This window comes from Euleptes europaea, unplaced genomic scaffold, assembly GCF_029931775.1.
Source record: "Euleptes europaea isolate rEulEur1 unplaced genomic scaffold, rEulEur1.hap1 H_4, whole genome shotgun sequence".
Taxonomy (NCBI): domain Eukaryota; kingdom Metazoa; phylum Chordata; class Lepidosauria; order Squamata; family Sphaerodactylidae; genus Euleptes; species Euleptes europaea.
This window is the reverse complement of record NW_026612052.1, coordinates 150,083-176,440: the sequence shown is the minus strand read 5'-3', so window position 1 is coordinate 176,440 and position 26,358 is coordinate 150,083. Positions and strand designations below refer to the sequence as shown.

General features: G+C 39.1%; 2 protein-coding genes and 1 pseudogene across 2 annotated transcripts; all 3 read right to left on the bottom strand.

The window, feature by feature from the left end:
• Positions 1 to 1,282: 1,282 nt before the first annotated feature.
• LOC130492988 (olfactory receptor 13H1-like) lies at positions 1,283 to 2,215 on the bottom strand (annotated as a pseudogene).
• Positions 2,216 to 7,316: 5,101 nt separating this feature from the next.
• On the bottom strand, positions 7,317 to 8,252 carry LOC130492987 (olfactory receptor 13H1-like). Its single transcript, XM_056866763.1, has one exon. It carries the CDS (start codon positions 8,250 to 8,252, stop codon positions 7,317 to 7,319), a length of 936 nt encoding a protein of 311 aa, XP_056722741.1.
• A 6,729-nt stretch (positions 8,253 to 14,981) lies between these two features.
• Positions 14,982 to 15,920, bottom strand: LOC130492986 (olfactory receptor 13H1-like). The gene has a single exon (XM_056866762.1). The coding sequence runs from the start codon at positions 15,918 to 15,920 to the stop codon at positions 14,982 to 14,984; it is 939 nt and encodes a 312-aa protein (XP_056722740.1).
• Between the last annotated feature and the right edge of the window lie 10,438 nt (positions 15,921 to 26,358).

Genomic DNA, 26,358 nt, shown 5'->3' with positions numbered 1-26,358 from the left:
CCATATAACCTTTTATATACATTATGAAGTTATCTGGCTATTGTATTTTGGTCACGTCATGAGACGACAAGAGTCACTGGAAAAGACAGTCATGCTAGGAAAAGTTGAGGGCAGCAGGAAAAAAGGAAGACACAACAAGAGATGGATTGACTCAATAAAGGAAGCCACAGCCTTCAATTTGCAAGATCTGAGCAAGGCTGTCAAAGATAGGACATTATGGAGGACTTTCATTCATAGGGTTGCCATGAGTCGGAAGCGACTTGATGGCACTTAACACACACACACATGAAGTTATCTGATTAATTAAAGGTACCCATAAGTAAGCTTTACATTTGGTCCTGAACTGGATAGACCAGGCTAACCTGATCTTGTTAGATCTCAGAAGCTAAGCAGGGTCAGTCCAGGATGAGAGACCACCAATGAAGTTCCAGGATTGTTGCAAAGAGACATGCAATGGCAAACCACCTCTGAAGTCTAAGACTTGACAGCACTGTACATGCTCAAGCTTTAAATTAACATACAGTTCCTTGATTTTCTCAATTAATCCTGGATACTTGGAGCATTATTCTGTTTGCAATACCTTGCAAAAAAATGACCACAGATATCTCTTCAGGAACCTTGCAACATAATTTAACAAGAAAACTTCCAGCCTTAAAGGCACCTCCATTTCCCGTCCCAGTTCCACTTTTCCACACACCTTTTCCTAGAACTCAACTGTTTCATATATACGCGCAATATCTGTTCTCAGTTGGTTTCCAGCATCATGTTGTTACAACATGTAATCTTCAACATGTCAAACATTTGTGTCTTGATGCAGCAAATTTATTTTGTTTTCAGCTTGTTCCATACTTCCCTGTGTTGCACCACATATTAATCTACAACGTCATCCTACACAGACTTACTTTTAATGAACTTCATTTGCTTGATCAGAACCCCTTCCATATGGATACATGCTTACCTCTAGCAAGTCATACGTTCAACATCCTTTATTTCTAATTTTAACACATTTGATTTTAGGTCAAGCATTTTCCCCAGTTCAGATTTATTTGTGTTGAATATACAAGCAGAAATAGTAACAACACCAACACCAAGAAAGACACCAACACCAAGCAACAACACCAACAACAAGCATTTCCATTGTCTCTATTCATATTAAGGACTCCATCTCACATAATTTCTGTCTATTTATATCTTGATCCCCAGTGTAGACTTTTTGGGTAGTTGACGAGGATCCCTTCTTACTTTTTCACCTGCAGAAAAATTGGTTGGATCCAGCCCTTTGTTATACTTTCCCTTTCTTTCCCATGAGTCTCCTCAGTGAATCTTTTACATCTTTATTTCTGAGTGTATAAATCAGTGGGTTCAACATGGGGGTCACTATTCCATAGAAGGCAGAAAGAATCTTATCCACCTTGTGGGTGGTTTTACTTTGGGGCTGGAGGTAAGAAAATATAGCAGTGCCATAGAAAATTATGACCACAACCAAGTGAGAACCACATGTGGAGAAAGCCTTAAGCCTGCCTCCTGCTGAATGGATTTTCAGAATTGCCACAATAATGCGCAAATATGAGAAAAGGATGAAAGAAAAGGGGCAAAGTAGTAGGAGAACCCCAGTAAAGAAATTCACAAGTTAATTCAAGGTGTTTTGTTTGCAGAGAAGCTTCATAACTGCTTTGAGTTCACATGTCAAATGGTCGATTACATTTCCCCCACAAAAGTGAGTTGGTGTTGTATAAATGGGGATTACTACTAAGAAGAAACCACTTGTCCATGTCCCTATTGCTAACTGGATACAAAACCTCTTGCTCATGATTACCGTGTAATGTAGTGGACTGGAGATTGCAATGTACCTGTCGTAAGCCATGATGGCCAGCAGGATACATTTGGTTACTCCTAAGTAAACAGAACTGCTCATTTGGAAGTAGCACAATGCAAAGGACATGGTGGGCTTGTCCACCAAAAGGTTTATAAGTGACTGGGGTATTGAAGAAGTTGAATATCCAATGTCAAGAAAAGACAGATTACTGAGAAAAAAGTACATGGGGTTGTGGAGCCGAGGATCTGCTGCGATCACCAAGATAATAAGACTGTTTCCCACAACTGTTACAGTATATACAACAGTCAAAAAGATAATCAGTCCTGTTCTTGTCTTCGGTTGACCAGAATAACCAATGAGGATAAACTCAGTCATTGTAGTTTCATTTTCCTCTTGCATGTCCTGAATTGAACACTATCTACAATAAAATATCAAATGGAGTTAGTCTAACTAAAGACCTGAAGTCCAAACACCTCTTATTCAGTAGTTAGCATTTTGATAGGAAATGTTCTCCCTTCTGTTACATTTTGCATATAATGGGCTGGTTGCAGTGGTGCATTCCATCAATATTGATGGGTAGACCTTTCCCATTAGAAGAAAGAAAGGGAGGAAGGGAGGGAGGGAGGGAGGGAGGAAGGAAGGAAGGAAGGAAGGAAGGAAGGAAGGAAGGAAGGAAGGAAGGAAGGAAGGAAGGAAGGAAGGAAGGAAGGAAGGAAGGAAGGAAGATTCCATCCCTCAATCGAAGATTCCTGTGTAAACAAACATATCCGTTTGGATCCAACTCTTTATTCTTCTTCCATAGAAGGTGGGGAAATATGCCAATATAAATATGATAAAAGACAAATGATCAGAATTCTCCAAAGGATTTACCACGGTTCATTATAGAGAAATAGCAACTATTGGAAAGTACTCTTGTTTGCTACTTACTTTTGAAAAATGCTCAGTTTGAACTGGGAGATACTGGGCGAAAACGCATGGTCGCTTTAGCCTCCTTTATTTCCTGTTTCAGCCAGGATTCAGCCAGGATCGAATGCATGCGTTTTTGCCGAACGTGTGTTCGATCCTGGCTAAATCCTGGCTGAAACTGGGAATAAAGGAGGCTAAAGCAACCATGTGTTTTTGCCCATTTTGTAAAAATCCATCAGTTTTGACAAAAAGCAACAACAACATACAAAACAAAAAGAACCTTGATCTTCCCCTTTTTAAATGTACAGTTCATTCATTCCATTCACATTTACTTATTTCACCTGTCTCTCCAGTTAGTGCAAACTCATTTCTGTAAGTCGAATTACACATATTCAAATTATATGCTTGGGTTGTGAGGCTAAAGCAGATCCACACCAAACCTAGTTAGGCTGTTCCATATCTTCATTTAAGAAACTCTATGTTAACATATAAGGTTAACCATAAAATACATTGTCATGGCACGCACATTGTGCCAACATCATGGGGAAAGATATTAACATCTCACTAATAAGAAATTGTTGTGGAATCAATGGTATTCATATGAATCTGAAAATGAGGTGCCTGATAAATTGTATAGACTAGGATTCTCTTAATATAAGATAAAGATGAATCCTTTCAAAGACTGCAGCAATGGTCTCCCGGGTTAAACCACAGCCTTGTTTAAAGTGAACTGTTCCTTTCTTGTTTAGTGAGATGCACTCTTCTGTCCTGACCAGTCTATTAACATAGACTTTAATTTAATGGATCTGGTATATAATTATTTTCACAGAGTACCATTAGAATTCCTGTATTGATTTTACTTTATATAGCAGGATCCTTTTAGTGGTTTCTTTCCTTTTGTATCTCTTAAACATTAGAACAGAGCAAGAGTCCTGTAGCACCTTAAAAACTAACAAAATGTCTGCCAGGGTATGAGCTGCGACTCACAGAAGCCCATTACCCTTCCAGACATTTTGTTAGCCTTGAAGGTGCTACTGGATTCTTGCGCTTTTCTACTGCTACAGACAGTTTAACACGGCTACCAGTCGAGATTTCAAAATCTCCCACAATTCCAAATCTTTTGTTTCCCTCTTTGGAATCTGAAACGGGCCACCTCTATTTGCCTTTTCAGACACCATCCCATTCTGTAATTTATTTACAAGTAATATAAAAGCAAGTAATTTGGCCAGGCTTGATTCTGTCTGATCACTCACAGTTACTGCTCAAACTTTCCCAAATATTTACCTAACTGCATACATTTCTCAAGTAAAGTTTCTCGGGGGGGGGGGAGAATGTTTTTTTCTTATTATTATTACTCTTCTCAACTGCTGTTGGCTTGTTTCTCTGATTCAAGGACACTTTTTCTAGAAGAAGAAGCTCTTCTGCCTGCAGAAATATTCTTGAACCAGAGGTGCATACTGGGGATCCAGCCAGCTTTTTCACACCATCTTGTCCAATTCTTCACCTTACTAAAGCTCCTGTCCCACATGGGTTAGTGTTGGTCCCAGGATCATCAGTAAAGTATTTTGTAGTAAGATTGGACCATTCTTTCAACAGTAGAAAAGCTGGTGAGATTCAACCCACTGCAATTGGCTGAGTGAAGTAGCAGGAGATAACCCCATGAAATGAATAACCAAACACAAGTATAAAATGCAAGTACCTTTAATTGCCTTTGCCCTTTGAGAAGATCCTGGAATTCTTTTGTCTGTCTTGGTTTTTAAACTGGAAGCAACATTCTTTAAAAAAAATGGATTGAAGGGAATCGTGTTCAGTCCTCCATATTCAGGACACTAAGGGAAAACACCAAAAATCATTTTTGCAGGATCTAGAAAGCTAGATCAGTCATGGTTACATTAAAAATAATTGTAAAAACTGTAACCACGTACCAGAAAGTAGGATGCACTCTGTGTCACTCTCATTTGCCTGAATGCAGTAAGATGTTCTCATCTTTTGATATGTATAGTAGGTTCCCACACAATAAATGTTCATTAACAAAGTCTGTGTTTTCCAATGAAAGTTAAAGTATATAAAAATAGATGCCATGTCAAAGGCAAATATTATCCTTCTGTCTTATAGAATCCTTCAAGGGAAATGAAAAGTCTAATAGGAGTTTCTTAATTAGATGTCTTACTTTTTTTTAATAACAACTACTACTCTTTACACATTCCCATTTGTGTATAATCCCAGGAGCTGCATCCAGAAAAAAAATGTTCTGAAGAAATGCAAAATGCAGACTCTCATACCACTTTCCAGGAATAGTCAGGGTTATAGTCAATGGCCTTACTCCTAAACTCCATAAATTCATGATGCCCTTTCCAAAGGAACATCCATTTGTAAACCTGATATGGATCTTTTATTCTTCAAGCTGTTGGGTATTTCCTAACCTGGAGTTGGCAACCCTATCTCCTTCCTATCTAATAGCCAACCCACATTTAACTGTCCCTCTATCTTAAAGTTTCCCTCACCACCCGGCAGCCTCTACCAGGAAAATTGTAGCTGTGTGGTGCTGGCCACTGGGTCAAGCCTACTTGAATGGTAGGGAACCCTCAAAGACTTGTAGGGTACATCACCACACTATTTCCTCTTTCCCTCCTCCTAGCGACCCCCATACCATCTTCCCTTCCCTGCTTTATTTTTGCTTTCTCAGTCATTCACCAGCCTATCTTTTATCTGCCTCCCATCTTCAGCAATATTTATTATTTCTTAACTTTATATACCCCACCTTTCTCCATAGTGGGGACCAAAACAGCTTACATTATTCTACTCTCCTTCTTTTTGTCAGCATAACAACCCTGTGAGGTAGGTTAGGCTGAAAGTATGTGACTGGTCCAAAATCACCCAATAAGCTTCCATAGTAAGATGGGGATTCAAATTTGGGTCTCCCAGACCCTGCTCTGAAGCTCTAACTGCTATACCACACTGAATTTCATAGGATGGATACTATTGAACAGTAGCAAGCATCAGACCTAGTTGGGACATCCAAGTCAGGTGGCATCAAGTCACCCAGAGGTCACTTCCAGCCCTAGTGTTGACAACCTCTTGGTGGGACCTGGAGATATCCCAGAATTACAACTGAACTCCAGACAACAGAAATCTGTCCCCCTGGAGATAAGGGCTGTTTTGGAGAATGGACTCTTTGGGTTGTCAGCTTTGGGTTGGGAAATACCTGGAGATTTTGGGGGTGGAACGTGGGGAGGGTGGGGTTTAGGGAGGAGAGGGGCCTCAGCAAGGGTATCATGCCATGGAGTCAAGCGTCCAAAGCCACAGTTTTCTCCAGGAGAACTGAACTTGGTCGTCTGGAGATCAGTTCACCCTATAACATGCTAGTTCCCCCCTCCAGTTCTGGCAACAGTAGGAGATCTCCAGGTGCCACCTGGGGGTTGGCAACCCTATGGGCTACATGGCATTATAATCAGCTGAGGCCTCTCCCCTCCCCAAACCCTGCCCTCCTCAGTCTCCACCACAAAATCTTCTGGAATTTCCCAACCTGGAGCTGGCAACTCTAGCCATGCCTGGCTCCAATAAGTCCTCCCTCTAAAGGCCTAAATAGGCCTGGAAAGGGCCCTGCCCCCTCCTCTTGCCATTTACTGAGATAACCCAGTCTGGAATACTGTGGTTGCCTAGTGTCACAGGCAGCTGCATAATGATGAGTTGTCCCAGACATGGAACCTTGAGTGACAGGAGGCTCTACAAGAAAAAAAGAAAACCCTTGGAATTCTACAGTTGGCAGTTGACAGTTAGAAACTGACAGTTGGGAACTGACTGTTGAAGCTGACAGGTAAGGAAGGCAGCTGGAGTGAGAGGAACACAGTGTTCTGTTTTGTTTTATGGATCAGGGATGATTTGGTGTGTGAGGGAAGTGATTTGAGTGTTATTCCCTAGGGAAATAGTCCCCAAGTGAAGGGGGTGAGCCGTAACTAGTTTTCAGGAAGAAAACGGGGGGAAATTGTGTGTTTTGTTCCTGACTACGCCAACATTTGAAATCTTGAGACAAGCTTAAGTATATTTGACTAAGCAGTGACTGCCAACGGTTCTCTATCTCAGTGTATATCAGAGGTATCAGCACCTGTCTGTGAAATACATCAGATACAGCTTGATTACAAAAATATTTATTGTTTATAAATATCCTGAATTTCCTCATTCCTATTATTATTTTGTTACTTGCCAAGGTTATTTTTCTGAAAACTCCCTGCAAACTTGACTTCACCATTCCCCCCCCAAAAGCAACTAATAAAACAGCTTTGAGTTTTTATTTATGTATCTAAAGTGATAGGTTAGTCTACACATGTGAACTAATGAGCACACAGAGCAATGGACCACATAAGTACAGAAAACAAGCACCGCTTTCAACTTTTATCCACCCCCTATTTCTGAAGAGATTATTATCTTCATATTTTGGGAGTAATCATAAACTACATTTGAACAAAGGCAATTTTATTGGCCAAATAATGAAAACAGCATGAAAAATACAAGAAAACTAAAATGATAAAAATGTCAACCCAGATTCAAAGTAGTTATCCGTGTCCACAAGTTACAATGAACACAACACAGAGGATCAGACTTTCTTTCCTACGAGTCTTTTAAGTGCCCCTATCACATCCTGGTTTCGCAGTGTATAGATTAAAGGATTCAACATGGGTGTCACTATTCCATAAAATAAAGAAATAATTTTGTCCCTCTCTTGCCTAATCTTCGGCTGAGGTTTTAAGTAAGAGAATATGCAAGTTCCATAATAGAGGCAGACTACAGCCAGGTGAGATCCACAGGTTGAGAAAGCTTTCAACCTACTACTGGATGAATGGACTCTCAGAATGGCCACAATAATACGCATGTAGGAAAAGAGGATAAAACAGAAAGGGAAAACCAGGCTAAAACTACTTGTAAAATACATTACCAGCTGATTCACAGAGGTATCTGAGCAAACCAATCTCAGGAGAGCAGTGACCTCACATGTTAAATGATCCACTTCATTGCGACCACAGAACCGTGCTGGATTAACAATGCCAGGAAGAATAGATAAAGTAAAGGCAAATGTCCATGCGAAAACAGCCAATATAATACAAACATTCCAGTTCATGATGATCATATAACGCAGGGGGTTGGAGATAGCAACATACCGATCATAAGCCATGACAGCTAGCAGGAAACATTCAGTCGTCCCAAAGTAGACACCTATATACATTTGAGTGTAACACATGGAAAAGGACATGACAGGCCTGTCCACCAAAGCGTTGGCAATAGCTTGTGGGACAGAAGATGTCGAAAAACAGATATCAAGTATGGATAGGTTACAAAGGAAAAAGTACATTGGGTTGTGGAGCTGGGTCTCAGTTACGACCACCAAGACAATGACTCCATTTCCTATTACGGTCACCAAATAGACAATTGTCATAAAGGCGATTAAACCCATCCTGGTCTTGGGTTTTCCAGAGAAACCAATGAGGACAAATTCCGTTACTTCAGTATCATTCAGTTCTCCTAGTTCCGACATGAGGATTTTTTCTGGTCAAAAAGGAAAAGAATACAATTTCTATCTTGAACATGTCACATTCTTGTACCCCAGGTATAAAATGGTTAACAGCAATGAATACTAGTTCTGTTGCTATTAATGCGATAGATGTAATATCTTCAACACATAAAAGGTTTTAAAAAATAAATTGCAACTAGCACTGAAAATAATGAGTTGCACCATACTACACCCATATGTGAAGAGTGGAGCTTTCCCCTTATAAAGGAAAACTTTTATTATAAAATCATTATGTTTTGCCTGTTTTTTCCTTAACAGTTGTTACAAAAATAACCTGCCTCCAAATCTACCCATCCTAATCCAACAAGAGTGCAATCCTAAACAGAGTTAAACCCTTTGAAGTCCTTTGAAATCAATGAGCTTAAAGGGATGAGATTCTGTTTAGAGTGCACTGCAAAGCTCTTACAAAAAAAATCAAACTAAGGAATGTCATATGATCTTAGGCTGCTCTAAGTTAACAATACTTATAATATCCAAATTTCTACTACCCTACTGTTTTGGTGGAATTTGAAATTTGGAGGAGTTTAAAATGTAGTCTTTTTGTATGTAAAACTTAAATATACAGGGAAGCAAACACATTGAGACTTGCAATAGCTCAACTATGTGGAAAAGATAATCTGAGGATGACATTTGCTGTCTGTTTCAGCTACTGATTGTAAGCAATTCTTTCAAACATTTTAATATCTTAAAGGGGGGAAAAACACTACCTGTATCGGCAAAGTGGAAGTCTCTGGTTGGATCCCGCCAGGTTTTTCACTTAATCTCACCCAGGTCCCGTGAAATCTAGCACAACCTAGCTGAGTGAACAAAGTGGAACCTTCCTTCCATTTTCACCAGCAGAAAAGCTGACTGGCTCAATCTCCCCATTTTATAGTGGAAGGGAGTAATTGAAAATAGCTACATATGTGCTTAGGAACTTCAGAAAAATTGTATAGATCACAATGAGAGTCAACTGGTCTGCCTCTGCCACAGGAACAACTGAATCTAATGCAATACTCACCCTAACCTGGATGGCTCAGGCTAGCCCAATCTCATCAGATCTTGGAAGCTAAGCAGAGTTAGCTCCAATTTGGTACTTGGATGGGAGACCACCAATGAAATCCAGAGTTGCTATGTGAAGGCAGACAATGGCAAACCATCTCTGTTTGTCTCTTGCCTTGAATGCCTTATGGGGCACTTGTATCTATTTATCACTGATTAGTGAATTCCTCTAACACAGAGAGCCCTCTTTCTGCTGAAATAAGAGCCTTCTGTATCAGAGAAAGATTTCTTGTGTTGGAGGAATGCATTACTGAACCAAGTGGTAGATGACTACCCACTTGATACTGAGGAGTAATAGAAAAGGAAAGATGATTGCAAAACCCTTGTAGCAACTGACTAGGCATAGTGTAAAGGCAGAAAGTCAAGCCAATGCACCATCAGCATGGTATAGCATCCAGTAGTCCTATGGGAAATATTACCTGCTTGGAGGTTTAGCTGGAACCTTCAGCAGAAACTAAGGGAAGCTATGAATCCAACAGAGAAGCTTTGTTCAAACACAAAAGTAGACCTCAAGAAGAACACTTACATATTACTTACACATAACAGATATTGAATTTCTGCATATTCTTCATAATAGTGAACCACACTACTTTCACTGCATTTAATAATAATTTTTGAAAGTTCATGAAAAACCCCATGTCAATGAAAACAAAGAAACAAATGGCTTACCTTGAGTGTGTGTGTGTGTGTGTGTATTTACTTCTTGAATCACTGACAATCCATTGTGTTCTAAAAAAAGATCCTGAAGTACAATTTGTATTTCTTTTAATCAAGTCATTAAGGAATTTATTTTCCTTTACAATAATGTTTAACTTGGGAGGGAGGGGGTCAAAGTAAGACTGGGAGGCAAAATTTGGAGTGATAATAGAGTTAATAATCGAGACACTGTCCTTCAGTGTTACTCCTCTGAAGATGCCTGTCACAGCTGCTGGCGAAACGTCAGGAAAGAAAATACCAAGACCACGGTTACACAGCCCGGATAACCTACAAGAACCAATGAACTCTGACCGTGAAAGCCTTCGACGATAATAGAGTTGTTGATTTAAATATAATGGTGGTTCAAATATCTCGAGTCATAAATTCAAAGCAGGAAGTCTATCAGCACCAATAAGAGTTAAAAAAAATTCTCAGATTCTGCTAGTCTCAGTCTTCACTTCACTAAAGTGGAAAAAAAACATAGAAGGTGTGTGTAAAAGTTAAAAAGAGTACAGTTGCTGTCTGAGTTCCCCTTGTTTATCTTAAGTCTCCTTGTTCTTCAATGGCTGGTCTTATAAAGGAAACATCAGTTTGCATCTCTAACAGGAGGGTGACTCATGAGTCATTTTCACAGAATCAGTATCATACGGACAAGCCAAGAATGCATTAGGTTATTTATTTTTTCTTACACTACATTCCCACCTGGTAAGATCCCCATGGAGTAATTTGTTGAATGCCCTTAAGCAAGATCTATAGCGTCTATGAACATGAAAGTTACCCCCCTCACAACTTCTTATGTTTTACCAAAAAAAAAAAAAATTACCACTGGTCCATTCGGTGTTTTGGAATAATTATTTTATTTTACTTGGCAAAACAACAACACAGAGAGACACAAAACAAGATTTATGGGATGCAGCTGAAAATGTTGCAGCTCTTATTGAGTAACATTTGGCTACCCTTAAAACTTCCTCAGAACTTTGTTTGTAATCCCTCCTCCCATCACGATTAGAGAATGGAATTGACAAAATATTTTTAAAATCTAGGGTTTGCACCTGTGGGAGGTTTTTGGGGTGGAGCCTGAGGAGGGTGAGATTTGGGGAGGGGAGGGATGTCAATGCCATAAAGTCCAATAGCCAAAGTGGCCATTTTCTCCAGGGGAACTGATCTCTATCGGCAGCAGATCTCCAGCTAGTACTTGGAGGTTAGCAACCCTATTTAAATCCATGATTCAGTTGTGAAATTAATAACTCAGTGTCAGATGAACATGCTTCTTAAAGTTTATTCTTTGCAGCACACATATCAAAGGAGACCACAAAAGACTTGTGAGACACAGCTGGTCGAGATTGCCAGAGATTGCTATGAAAACAATATATTGTCTTTAAATGGTGCAGGTCCCATTCATTTCAAAGAGATGATATACCCAAATGATGTTTCAGCAACCTGCCAGTTGCTTGCAGTGGTGTGTCTAAACAGCTGCATCTCTTTTTTTTAAAAAAAAAACATTTTTATTATGTTTCCATAATATTATAAACAAGCATTTCAACAATTGATAAAAATTATCAACAACAAAAAAACATATGTTGTTGTTGAAAATACATTTTTATCTTAAGAAAAAATAATGACTTCCCCTTCATCTCCCTCCATCTTGTTATAAATTTATTTACTCTTTTGTATATAAATTCTAATCCTAATATTATTTTAAACATTTAAGTATACTTTCTTTATTTAATATCAATTAATTTATAGTTACGTATTATTTCAAACCATAAACGCCTGTTTATTATTTTAAATCAACCATAATATAAAGATTATAATTTTGTTGTTAAACATTATTTATAGTAATAAAAATGGATTAGATCAATGAGTAACCTTTGAGTTTCCCCATTTGAAGTTCATTTTCACAGTAAACCCTCCATGCCTCTCATTCACCCATGAATTGTACATTGTCTTTTTGATTTATCAATGCAGTAAGTTTTGCCATCTCCACCAGTTCTAACATCTTTTGTATCCAGTCTGGGATTTCCGTTGTCTTCCATTTAGCTACATATATCAATCTTGCAGTAGTGGTGGCATATCTCTGAGTTAAAATAGAGTCTGGAATCATACTTAGTAACATAATCTTAGGTGACTTAGGTACATTGTTCTGTATAATCAACCTTATTTCATTATAAATCATGTCCCAGAAATTTTTTGCTTTATCACAAGTCCACCACATATGATGAAATGAGCCTATTTTGTTGTTACATCTCCAGCACTTCGGGGACATAGATTTGTAAGCCATTGCTAGTTTTTTGGGTGTTAAGTACCACCTATACATCATTTTATAGACATTTTCCCTTAGTGATTGAGAAAGTATGAGTTTCATATCTCGTGACCAAAGTCTTTCCCATTTATATAATAGAATATCATGGCCCAGCATTTGTGCCCAGGTAATCATAGTGGGTTTTATTTGTTCTTGCTCGCAATAAAGTTCTAACAATAATTTATACACCTTGAATATGAAGTAGTCATTTGTATCCAACAAAAGTTTTTGAAAAGTTGATTTATTTTTAGATAATCCTGTTTTCTGATCCTGAATAAAAACGGAATTTATCTGATGATATGGAAACCAGGTCAAAATATCCTTGACGTCATCATAGTCTTTTAACGAGCATTAATTACCATCCCATTTTAAGAGATCTTGATATGTGACAAATTGAGCTGGCCTTAATGGTCTGAACAGCCGCATCTCAAACTATTTCAATAGTTACAACTTCATTTCTGATAGATAGCCTTGAACACTTCTGTTGCGGAGATTTGTCATTTCTGCTTCCTACATACATCCTATATGATTAATTGTTTTAACCTATATTGCATTGCTCTTGGTTACCCTAATCTGGAGGAGCTGCATGCACATTGAAATATGTTTCTGCACACAAGGCAAAATTCTGATTGGAAACTATGAACATAATTTGTTGGATCACCCAGCATAGCCGAGAATCAAGCATTTTGTAACACTGTAAGTTTCAATGAGAAATTTAAGTTCAGCTCTCCAATTGGAATTCAAGATGTTTCTGGTTATAATATAAAAGACTGAACACAGTGAGTCCATTGAACACGGTGAAATTAATTTCTAAGTAATATGCATGGGATGGGACAGCCTAGATTTTCCAGCCTTCTGTTCTTGTGCATTTTTAAGTACTACATTTAGCATAATATCACAAAACCACTGACATCAATTAAATTACCCATGATGAATCCACAATTAAAATAAATGGCTTCTCATTGTTTCATGTAATATAAGGATTTTTTTTTCAGTTATGACATTTCACCAGATTTTTTTAAAAAAATAAAAAATAAAACATGGGGTAGAATGTGACACAGGTTGATAAAATGATGGACAATTTTTTGGGAATTATATATGATCTTTCAATTTAAAAAGTAAGTAAATAAAACAAACTCTGACTCATGGAAAGGGTTTTTTTTTTAAATCTTTTAATGATCCCTGGTACAATTAGAAGACACATACCTGAAGGTGATGTCCTAAATTAGCAAGCAGCCAATTACTCTCTTTATAAACTGAAAGCTCCACTTTCAAAATAAGTATAGTTCTGAAGGAGAGAATGGTTTTGTCCATCATTTCCTATTTGCAGGACTCCCTAGAACATCTACTAGATTGCTGTCAATGCACAGAATTCTGGGCTTAATATGACACCGTTAGAATCCATACAAGAGCCATTGTTAGAATAACTATATTCTCACTTTAGGAGAATCATCTCGTTAAAATCATATTCTAAGCCTTCGACAATATTATATTCTAACTTTAGGAGCATCAAGATGTTGGGAATATGCAACAGTGACTATGTTTTAGAACAGTACAAGAACTACGTACAATACACAGCTCTGATGGACTGTGAATTCAGTCAATGACATTCTTACAAATCAGAAATGAGGGTGATAAATCCAAAAAAAGAAAACTATACAAAGGGAAAATCAGGTGAATGCTGCTGTACTGGCTGTGTGCATTCAGATATCCCTGAACTTAATTCCTAGTTTCACATTCCTAGTTTCATTTTGGGTTGGCAATACCTGAAATGACCCAACCCATTCCCAAAACTCTGTTTGGATTTATGAGATGGTGGGGAAGAGAAAAAAATCCAGCTGGGGCAGCTGGGCCAGGAGAAGTCATAATTGGTGGGGGGACTTTTAAGCATATTTTTTACTTTAAAATCCCACTACTGTGCTAAGCTAGTTACCATATTGACTCCTTTCCAGTGATCAAGTTCTTACTGAAGTAATTTAATGGTTCCTGTATTTAGGAATTATATACAACAGCTCTGCAAAATGCAAATATTCCACTGAGCTGAGGATCAGCCTCTGGTCCTCTTTCAAGGCAGAGAGAGGGGTTGGATTCAGAAGACTGGTTCAGCTGGTCACCCACAAAACTTGATTATCCTGCCTCCCTCCTCCTATGGCAGCCCCAAATGTTCCTGGGAGTTCTTTCTCTCTCAGTGGTGGACATTTTGGGATTATGTGAGAGGAGTAGGTGAAATCATGCTTTGTAGGTAGAATGTTTTGCACCTGTGGAAACATCTAGTCTGGATCCAAGATATTGTAAAGTTAAGGGATTGGATTCTAACAATATTTCCACTGGTAAAAGAGAGAGAAGGGGCCACTTTTACCAAAGGCTATAGTTAGTTTAGATCATGGGACCTACACAGACAAAAGCCATGCAGGATGGGGCTACATGAAAGAAGAGAATTGGGCAAGACCAATGATAAAGGATGGGTGGATCCAGCCCAGGTTGTGGTAACAAGACCATTTTTTTTGTTCCTGAACAGGAGATAAAATAGAATGTGTGATAAATAACAGCTTGACAAAAGGGGGGAAAGAAGATTATGTAACCGAAAGAACCAACAACTGAATGCTGCTACCCATAATTAAGAAAAACGTTTCCCTGTAGCCAGAGATCACATCTTATGTGACATTTTTTTTATTTAGCAGTCTCTTCAGTGCTCCCATGACTTCTTGATTTCTGAGGGTGTAAATTAGAGGGTTCATCATGGGTGTCACCACTCCATAAAATACAGATACTATTTTTTCAGTGTCATTTGTGCTCTTTGTCTGAGGAAGAAGATAGGCAAAGATACAAGTGCCATAGAACATGGACACCACAGCAAGATGGGACCCACATGTGGAAAAAGCCTTCATCCTGCCACCTTCTGAATGTATCCGAAAGATGGCCACAAGAATGCGCAAATAGGAAAAAAGGATAAAGCTTAAGGGGAAAACTAATGTAAAGCTGCTGGTGAAGTAAATGCTTACTTGGCTCAGAGAAGTATCTGTACAAATGAGCTTAAATACAGATTTAAATTCACATGAAATACTGTCAACTTCATTGTTTCCACAGAATCTAGCTGGCTTAGCAAGACAGGGCACAACAGTAAGCATAAAGGCAGTAGTCCATGTCACAGTGGCTAAGATGATACAAACTCTCATATTCATGATGAGAGTATAGCGCAGTGGATTGGAGATAGCAACGTAACGGTCATAAGCCATGACAGCCAGAAGGAAACATTCAGTTGACCCAAAGCATAAACCAACATAGAGTTGGGTGAAGCACAAAGGGAGAGACACAATAGGGCGGTCCACTAAACAGTTGGCTATAGATTGTGGGACCGCATTTGTTATGAGGCAAAGATCAAGGATGGACAAATTACACAGGAAGAAATACATGGGGTTGTGGAGCCGTGGATCGGATACAAACACTAACACAATGAGTCCATTTCCAACAACTGTTACTGCATAAGCAATGATCAAGAAGACCATTAGGGCCATCCTTTGCTTGGGTCGTCCGGACCAGCCAATGAGGATAAATTCAGTCACTTCTGTCTCATTTGCTCCTACTTCCTGCATAGAGGCTGATCTGAAAAGGGGGACATAAACAGAAAGAAATATAAGGCATTTATATTTGCAAATGTTGCCCTTGACAAATTTTCTTTGGCTTTAGGAGCCAGCCCAAGAACACAACAGCCAGACTTATTTCTCATCTTCTTAGGGTTTGTATTTTAATGACCATATTTTCTAATTAATGCTACCACAAAACCAAATCCTAAAATCTTCTGAGTTTCTTGTAATTTTATTAGGGTTCTGACAAAAGTATTACAGTTTATACATAAATATGGGATAATTCTTATTGTCTTTGTGACAGCAAACAATTTCTAATCGAAACCTAACTTCTCCCCAATTTCTCATCATTTTATTATTTCTTTAAAATGCTCCTTGTCATTGAATAGTAGAACCAGTATCCAAAGCAACTGGTTAAGAAACGAATATATCTACCGCAATTGAATGGTGTATATCATATATACCAACAATAAGAACATCATGCCCATGCATTTGTATGTGATACAACTAAATAAATTCTGAAGTAATTTAGATCACTGAGACACCTTACAGCAAAATTATTGCTGAAAATACTAGGCACCACAATTAAATTTCTAGCTACCATTATGCATTAGTTCCCGAGTTTTGTCAAGCCCTGCTTTAAGTAATATCTCAGAGTACAGTTATTTCATAGAAGAAGAGGAAGAAGAGTTGGTTTTTATATGCTGACTTTCTCTACCACTTAAGGGAGACTCAAACTGGCTTACAATCACATTCCCTTCCCCTCCCCACAACAGACAAATACTGTGTACAGTTCTGGTCACCACACCTAAAAAAGGATATTACAGAGCTTGAGAAGGTGCAGAAAAGAGCAACCAAAATGATTAGGGGAGTAGAGCAACTGTCCTATGGAGAGCGGTTAAGACGCTTAGGGCTGTTTAGCTTGGAAAGAAGGCGACTGAGGGGAGACATGATAGAGGTCTATAAAATTTTGCATGGTTTGGAGAGAGTGGACAGGGATAAATTTTTCTCCATCTCCCATAATACTAGAACACGGGGTCATCTGCTAAAGCTGGAGGGTGAGAGATTCAAAACAGATAAAAGGAAGTATTTTTTCACACAATGCATAGTTAAATTGTGGAACTCCCTGCCCCAGGATGTGGTGCTGGCTGCCAGCTTGGAGGGCTTTAAGAGGGGAGTGGACATATTCATGGAGGAGAGGGGTATTCATGGCTATTAGTTAGAATGGATACTAGTCATGCTGCATACCTATTCTCTCTAGTATCAAAGGAGCATGCCTATTATTTTGGGTGTGGTGAAACACAGGCAGGATTAAAAAATTAAAGGAAAAAAAACATGTACATTTGTACATTTACAAAATATAAGATAAAAAACAAATAAAATAAAACCTACATTCAGCAACAATGTTTTGTTATGTGCAAATGGTTTTAGATACCTATTAGGTCCATACATTACCATATAGCATATATTCAACAACAACAACAACAAAAAAACAGTGACAAATTGTTGTTGACAAGGGACAGCTGGACATATAAAGGGCCCCATTACCTTCAATAGCTTAGGGCCTCATCAAACCTAAATCCAGCCCTGCACATGGCTTTTGTTCATGCAGGCCCCAAGATGTCTAGCTCAAACCTTTTGGTGGTTTCAGAAAACGTCCTCCTCCCTTCTTCTCAAGCAGGCAGGCTCCAATCCGTGTGAATATTGACCTGCTAGTGATAGAAAAAAGGAACTCTAGTTGAGATCTACTAGGTTCTCAGTCTAAATCTGAACTGTACAAATTTACTAGCCTGAGGCAAGCAAAACACTCTCTCTGCTTCAGGCCCCCATCTTCAATGTCGGAACAAAAATACTGGCCAGTCTTAAAGACTTGTTAGGGGTACAGGAAGATAATATACTTTGAATACCAAGTGTCTTCACAGATGACACATAAGATAAACTCTGGTATAAACCCTATTATACAATAGCACAAAGCTTAATGTGGTCCAGAATTGTCAAGGATCACGCCCTTGATTTTCAAAGTTCCTGTCTTTCATGTTTGTTCATATGCCTGAGAATACCCGTTAGAATATTAATCCATGTGTAAATATATTGGGTTCGATCCAATCAGTTCTTCTTCTGGTGAAGAAGGGAAGACAGGTCCCCTTTATCGACCAAAAAGGCTATGTGGAGGATCATGAGACCTATATGGACACAAATAATGTGGTCTGTGGCTGTGGTAAGGAAGGAATTGAGACTGAATGTTCCAGCACATTGAAATTCAGTTATGTAACTGATTCCTGATCTAGTAAATGATACAGATACCTAAGGAATATTTTCCTGAGCATGTATCTACTTACTTGGATCAGATGTTAGAAATATGGTATTGGGAGGGAGACTAAAGAAAGGGAGGGCTCTTGTCCATTTGTTTTTTCTCTCTCCCTATAATCCTATTTGTTATAAACATTAACTTTCCATATTCTGTTGAATCAGATTATTTTTTTAAACTGAATTTTGCCATGAAATATATTTATCTATATTGAAGCAATACATTTTGCAAGTACATAATATTCAAAAAAGTATATCAAAGCCTTTGGGGATGCTGCATGTATTATGAGATAAAACAATCACCCCCTCTTTTTTTGCACCAATCTGACAGAGAAGCTTTTATGCAACTAGTTTATGCTAATGTAAATAGGGTGGAAAGTCAGACTATTATTGTACACACACTTTAAAACAATGCCCTGATAGCCAAGCAGACAGACTACAATAGAGCCTTAATTTTTATATGAAATCTAAGCTGATCTTTTTAAAAACATTCAAAATCTATAACTTTTTTTATAATAGGGGGGCTATATTTTTGCTTGAGCTAAGACAGAAACATTAAAATTTAGTATATGGTTCATGATAAGAAATAACTGAAAATGTATACAATCAGATGATACTCCTTGACAGCTTATCATTAAATTGAGAAAAAATAATTAGTACATGCATTACTTGCCTTTTAAAACTCTTTTAAAATCAGAAAATAATCATTCTGCCGATGGAAGTAATCCTGATATATTACAGATTTTCCCGTACTATTGATAATATCTCAATTTCAAGCATAGAAAAACATTATATAAAGTTCATTACAATTGTAAAGTAAGAACAGCTGATTAATCTATCCATATATATATATATATATATATATATATATATATATATATATATATATATATATATATATATATTTAAACCCTCAAATAAATATTATAGCAGAACCTCTAGAGCAACGTAGAGAAAGGGTGTTCACTAGCTTAATTGTGCAGAACTCGGTTGCCATGTTAGAAAAGTTAGCACTGGAGGTTCATAAATAAATAAATAATGCAGATAATTGGCCCCCATAGAATTCTCTGTGACAACAGACTAACTTAATGGAGATATAAATATTTTATCTTCAGTGTAAGTCTTTATCAAAATAAGAATGGAGTCAGTTTTTTTTAATAATCTCTATATTTTAATCCTCTTTTGGTACATCCTCAAGTGTCTTGTTATCTTCTGAAGTTATGGCACTGACTTCAGTGGACTTAAAATAGTGTAACTCTTCCAGCATCATGGATATGTGTGAACAGGATCAGGGAACCAACTGACCCATAAACCAGCATATCCCTGAGATACGCCAGTGTCAGAACCAGGTACACCAGCACAGGGCCCCAGCACTGCTGCACAGCTCTTGGGCACCAGTGCATCCAATGTGGGGTACTGGTTAAGAGCGGGGGTTTGGAGTGGTGGACTTTAATCTGGAGTACTGGGTTTCATTCTCCACTCTTCCACATGAGTGGCATAAACTAAACTGGTGAACCAGGTTGGTTTCCCCACTCCTACACATGAAGACAGCTGGGAGACTTGGGACTCTTAGAGCTCTCTCAGCCCCACCTACCTCACAGGGTGTACCTTGTGGGGAAGGGATGGGAAGGTGATTGTAAACCAGTTTGATTCTTCCTTAAGTGGTACAGAAAGTCAGCATATAAAAAATCAACTCTTCTTCTCCATAGTTGCTACACGCTGGCACAACTCAGGTGCATGGTTGTCAAAGTGGGTGGATTGTGGGGTGTGGCTGGAGTTCAAACCGGGAATGCCCCCTGGGAGAGGCGCAAAGTCGCACCAAGAAAAATGGCGGTGCAACCCATAGGAGCCCATGGAATGAAAAAAAAGTGCCCCCCACACTGCCAAAGCCATGCCCGTGAGGCCCCAAGCAGCTATGGATGCCAACTAAGGGTGCAACCAAACACTTCACTCCCTTGTGGTGGCCAAGCCCCCTCCCCAGTACCAATCATGCCCCTCAGCCATACAAAAAACACAGCCAGGATGCTCAACAACTCATGAGAAAGGGTGCGGGTCATGGGACTCTGTCTGACAACTCCCTGCCGTGACAGCTTAGAGTGAGAGCTGAGGAACCTTGACGGCAAGAAAATCACAGAAAAGGCACTTAGCACTACTGGGTCAGCACTTTGATCCAACACCCAATAGGGAAAGCAAAGTCCATACTCTGTTGCTGACATCTCACAGTTCTGCACCTAACAGGTAGGGGTATGCAATTCGGATTCGGGTATATTGGACCTGAAAGTTTTTGGTATTCTTAAAAATCCCTGAATTCCCATATGGGTATGGGTTTCCCTCCCATTTTTTTTTTCTGGAATCTGAAAATGTTCAACTCCATTATAGCCTTTGGGGAAACTTTCTGGGGCCATGGAGGGCTGTTTTTTAAAGTAGAGGCACCAAATTTGCAGCATAGCTTCTGGTGACTCTTTTTAGAGGAACCCCCAAGTTTGTAAAGATTGGGTCAGGGGGTCAAATTTTATGGGTCCCCACAGAAGGTGCCCCATCCGTTCTCTATTGTTTCCTCCCTGGAGAGCTGGCCCGAGCTCGCATCAGAGGGCTTGGATGTCTGCCCTGTCCAGGTGGAAGCCATCCAGACAGATATTGTCAGAAAGTCAGAGGATGCTGGTGAATGCCTGGTATCGGTGAGCATGGCACCTTCCCAGCCATCACAGTGCCACCCAAACATTCAGTGCTGGCAGTAGGTGGGTATGATATTTTTATCCTCTTTTTGTATATCCTCAAGTGTCTTGTTATCTTCTGAAGTTATTGCATTGACTTCGGTGGACTTACGGCTCATTCCTGAGCTTTCGGCGTACGGGGACGACATTCCTGGGAGTGTGCCAGGGGGTGTTGCCGGGGCATGCCTGGGGGTGGAGCTGCCTGTAGGCAGCTCTTTGTGCCCTTTCAGCCCGGCACGCCGGCGGCGAGAATGGTGTTGCTGCACCTGCTTTTTAGCAGGCGCAGCATCGCTGTTCTCAATGGGGTGAAAAGCCCCATTTTAAAATTAAAAACCACACAAAAAGGCTTTTTTCAAGCTTTTGGCGGGCCGGGAACTGTTTACGAGGCGCCATGGCGGTACCTCTGCCATTTACCAAGGAGCTTTATTTTAATATGAATTTGGATATATTTTATCCAGAACCAAATTTTCATGAACTCACTCTCTGACATACCTGCAGTAACTTCTTGGTAACTTAGAAAAATATTTTTTTCCAGTTGTACAGAAAATGGGTGACACATGGGAATTAGTTTTCTACTCTGTAATTATAAAAATCGCTATTATTATCTAACTAGTGTTCAAAATCACGATTACTGATTTTATTTCCTGTTGAGTTACCAGTCAAGGAACAATCTAAATTACACTGCTGCTACTTATATTCTGAATCTACTTCTATGACAAAATTCAAATGCATCTATTAAATTTGGGCAGCTGCTCCATAGAGGGGTGGGACTAAATTGCTGTATGCACTTTCCTGTTATGCTGACTGTCATAGTTGGGAACGTGATTTTCAGTGCTATCCTAAGGACACTTTCCTGGCAGTAAGGCCCATTGAGTAGTATTCTGAGTAGACCTGTTCAAGATTAAGAATGTACATGTGTAGCTGTGGCATGGGTAGACATGCATTTTCAGTCAGTTGGTTGTTATGGCTGCTTTTCCCATGTTTTGTGTGTGCAGAGGATATGGAAGCCAAATGTAGCCTTTATAGAACTATCCAAGACAACCTGTACAGGCCAGGAGAAGCCATAATTGGTGGGGTCCTCTATCTAACAGAGAGCTTGGTGGTTTTGCTCAATTTTACAGAGCCTCCAGATAGAAGCCTTTATTCTTCTCTGTAAGTTCTTCTTTATTACTAATACTGTTTGTCAGATGATGGTTAGGATTTCTAAAAGTTGCATTAGAGATAAAGATGATAAGGGGGGCTCTGGCTCAGTGGTAGAGCATCTGCTTGCCATGCAGAAGATCCCGGGTTCAATCCCTGGCATCTCCAGTTAAAGGGACTAGACAAGTAGGTGATGTGAAAGACCTCTGCCTGAGATCCTGGAGAGCTGCTGCCGGTCTGAGTAGACAATACTGACTTTGATGGACCAAGGGTCTGGTTCAGTATAAGGCAGCTTCAAATTCAAATTCAAATTCAAGACCTTTATTGGCATACAATACAATAAGTGATCCATACAAATGATGAATAGCTATAGGAAAACGAGGGATATTGGACACCAATCATTAACCTTATCCAGTCTGTTTTTGATTACTGAACTTAAAAAAACAACAGCTACTTTTTCAGTTATGTCGGTTGACAAGTCATTGAGAAGACAATAAACTTTCAGGGCCTCCGAGTGTCCTGACATATTAGTTAAAATAGGATCGAGTAGATTGTGACAAATAACATCAAACTGAGGACAATAAAGAAGGATATGGGAAACCGACTCAATTGAATTGCAGGGACATAGCCTTGCCGAATGACTGGTTTGGTTATATCGTCCAAACATAACAGCTGAAGGTAGAGCATTGTACCTAGCAAGTGCAAATGCTCTACGCATTTGCGGGGCATGTAGGGCAGACAAATAAGGAGCCAGTCGACCTGTAGTTAGGGGGATTTCAAAACTCAAAGGGGAGCAAATTTTTTTGGCAAGGCTATCAAGGGTTTGTAATTCAATGTCCAAAATTCTACGTTTAACCATTTGATATGCACTTAGGAAGGGAAGTGTAAACAGAGAATCAATGGAGAGACCCATTAGATTTATTTTACCCATTATACTAATGTACCAGTTAAAGATGTTGAAGTCAGACAGCATATGGTGTAAAAAACTCCTGGGATCAGCTTGGAAGTGTATCTGCAGCCAATACTTGATTGACATAAGCCAGGCTCTTGTTTCTACCATGGTAAGGCCAGTTTCTAAGCATAGGGCTGCATAAGGGACACAACATGGGAAACCCATGATTTTCCGGACAAACTTGGATTGTACCCTTTCAACACAGATAGCAAAGGCATTGATCCATATTGGAATGGCATAGAGTAATTGTGGCAGCTTCATGTGTTCATGTGTTCAATCATTATGTTTCATAAAAGATGCATAAGAGATGAGATTACAACAGGGTAAGCTAAATTTCAACTTGTCAGATCTTCATGAAAAGACAAAAACAGAAAAACAAAACCAAAAAACTTCTGTAATGTAGAGCATTGGCAATCTTATGAGAGTTATACTGAGGAAGATTAAAAACATCTTCCTCAAAGGGCACAAGTTTCAAGATGGATAAAATGAAGGACATGTGACAGTTTTTCTATTGCTGTCACAAATTGGTATTTAGCAATACCTTTGATGTACTGTTAAAGACTTTGATACATTACCCTGGGTTAATAAAGCAAGAGTAAGTCCAGGGTGAATACATCTCCTTCTGGCAAAAATAATAAGTATAACTTCTTAAATGAAACTTTTTTAATAAAGAGAAAAGCAAACACATACACACACATCCATACACTGTCAAGTTACGAGGCGCCACGAGGCGTCTCTGTCCACTGTCCTTCAGTGTTACTCCTCTGAAGATGCCTGCCACAGCTGCTGGCGGAACGTCAGGAAAGTAAATACCAAGACCATGGTTACACAGCCCGGATAACCTATGCAACCAATGAACTCTGACTGTGAAAGCCTTTGACAATACTAGTTTTTAATTCTGATCTTTTGCAAAAATATATGAAAATTAAAACAAGGAAACAAGGGCATTATGCTCATCCCTGCAACACAGATAGGATGTCCAGTGTTTCCTTTTTTTCAGGATAGTTCCTCCCATTTTTAAATGAACTCTGCTTTTCCATTTGTCCTAGCTGCATCAACAATACTACCAAAATAGGTGCAACCAAAATATCCTCCTATCTTATCTTCTCATCTTCACTGTCCCTTCTCATTCTAGCAGAGGTTCAGCAAACTTTACACATGTGCTGCTACTGTGTTAGATTTTGTTTTTGACAACCGTTTCTAAGTCTCATTGTCCATCTCATTGCAGTACAAAAATGAGAAAGTATCAGCATGTCCTCGCCCTGATTTTTGCCATCGATGAGATCAATAAGAATCCCAAACTCTTGCCCAATGTCACCCTTGGATTCCACATCTATGACAATTTCTTTCATTCAAGAACCACACACGAAATCATCCTGGATCTACTTTTTACAGAGCAAAAACATGCACCCAACTACTTGTGTGACAGGAGAAACAATGTACTTTCCGTTATTGGGGAGTTCCCTACTGAAAGTATGATTGAGATAACCAGCATTTTCAATACCTACAAGATTCCTCAGGTAAGTAGATGCATATTTGGTTATGGATGGAATACTTAGGCTATTCAGTTGTTGTTTTTCCGAGACATTGTCCCTTCTTTACTGATCTCTTTAGTTAGAACATCCATTCATTTAATATTATACCATTAGTCATAATGAATGTTCCATTTCTCAAAAAGGTATCTATATGAAGACTGGTTTGGAGAATTTCTATGGGATTGTGTCGAAATCTTTGAAAATTCAGATGAACAATAGCTATTACAGCAGTGTAGAGAAACAAGCATTTTTTAGTTTGTTTCTGACCATTTCTCCCCAGTAAAGACCATGCCTAAACATGTAGAGGTTGCAATTATTTAGAAAAGCCAAATATGTTAGTCCAGGGTGCCTTTCAGTGACTTGGTGAAAATTTGCTGTGCATCTTAAAATTTAGGAAATTAAAAGCTGAATTTATTGGAGCAAGAGAAAAGGAAGGGCAAGTTGTGCTGTGTAGGTAATTTAAATTAAGTCAAATTAAGGAGGCTTACAACTGCATAAGCAGAGAAGAAAAATGGTGGTGCAGTGGGGAAAATATTCTATTGTATCCCACACAAAGATCCCTATGCATTTTGCACACTGGTCTGACTCAGTATAAAGCATCTTCTGCCCCTTGGAGGATGGGCAGAGAAATGGTTACCAGATAGATCAGTTCGAACATTCTGGATATTTCTTCAACTCTAATAAGTTTTGGTTTCCCTATTAGTTCACATATGGTACACATAAGACTTCACTCTGTGGGAAAACTGGATCTCCTTCTTTGCATTGGATCTCCCCAAAAGAATCTACTCATCACATGGGCATTGTCCAGCTGCTTTTGCATTTCCAGTGGAGATGGATTGGCCTCATTGTTTCAGATGATGATGGAGGCGAAAGCTTTTTGCAGAACTTCATTCCTGTCCTTGCCCAGCACAGCATTTGTGTTGCTTTTCTGCATAAGGATACAGTAAAGAATTATCATACTGAGAATCAGTTTCTTGACAATTTCCCGAAATTAATACTTGCAGTCTTATTACCTGAAGTCAATGTGATTATTCTCAAGGGAGACTCTCAGTTAATCATTTTCTTATCAGACCAGCTAGATGTTTTTGAATTCGTCACCAAGATCTATATAGGGAAGGTTTGGATTATGCCACCTCAATGGTATTTCAGTGCCCCACAGTCTGGGATAATTATTGGTGCACAGTTTTTTCAGGGTGCTTTGTCCTTCAGCATCAGCACTAAAACTGTGCCAGGATTCTGGGACTTTCTTCACACCTTCAAACCAGATGAATCGATGAAGCAGTTCTTCTGCGTGTTCTGGCAATATGCCTTCAACTGTCATCTGTCCAGTGAAAACAATAAACAATTTGAAAAATGTATAGGGAATGAAAAGCTGGAGAGTCTTCCTATAATTAGGTTTGAGATGGACATGACTGGCCAAAGCTATACAATCTACAATGCTGTCTATGCTGTGGCCCATGCTTTACATGCCATATGCTTATCCAGACGAGGAACCGTGCCGAAGAGAGGCAAGTTCAAGCCTTTGAATGTTCAGCCATGGCAGGTAAAATAATCATGAGTATGTTAAATCAAGTGAAACTACAAAATTAAAATGATCACAGTGTGTGTTGAGTGCAGTCAAGTCACTTCCAACTCATGGCAACCTTATGAATGTCCTCCAAAACATCCTATTGTCAACAGCCTTGCTCAGGTCTTGCAAATTGAGGGTCGTGGCTTCCTTGCTTGAGTCAATCCATTTCATGTTGGGTCTTCTTCTTTTCCTTCTGCCTTCAACTTTTCCTAGCATTATTCATCAATGT

What these genes read in the sequence shown, in the direction of transcription:
- LOC130492987 (XM_056866763.1), bottom strand. Translation starts at nt 8,252, where the DNA reads ATGTCGGAACTAGGAGAACTGAATGATACTGAAGTAACGGAATTTGTC.
- LOC130492986 (XM_056866762.1), bottom strand. Translation starts at nt 15,920, where the DNA reads ATGCAGGAAGTAGGAGCAAATGAGACAGAAGTGACTGAATTTATCCTC.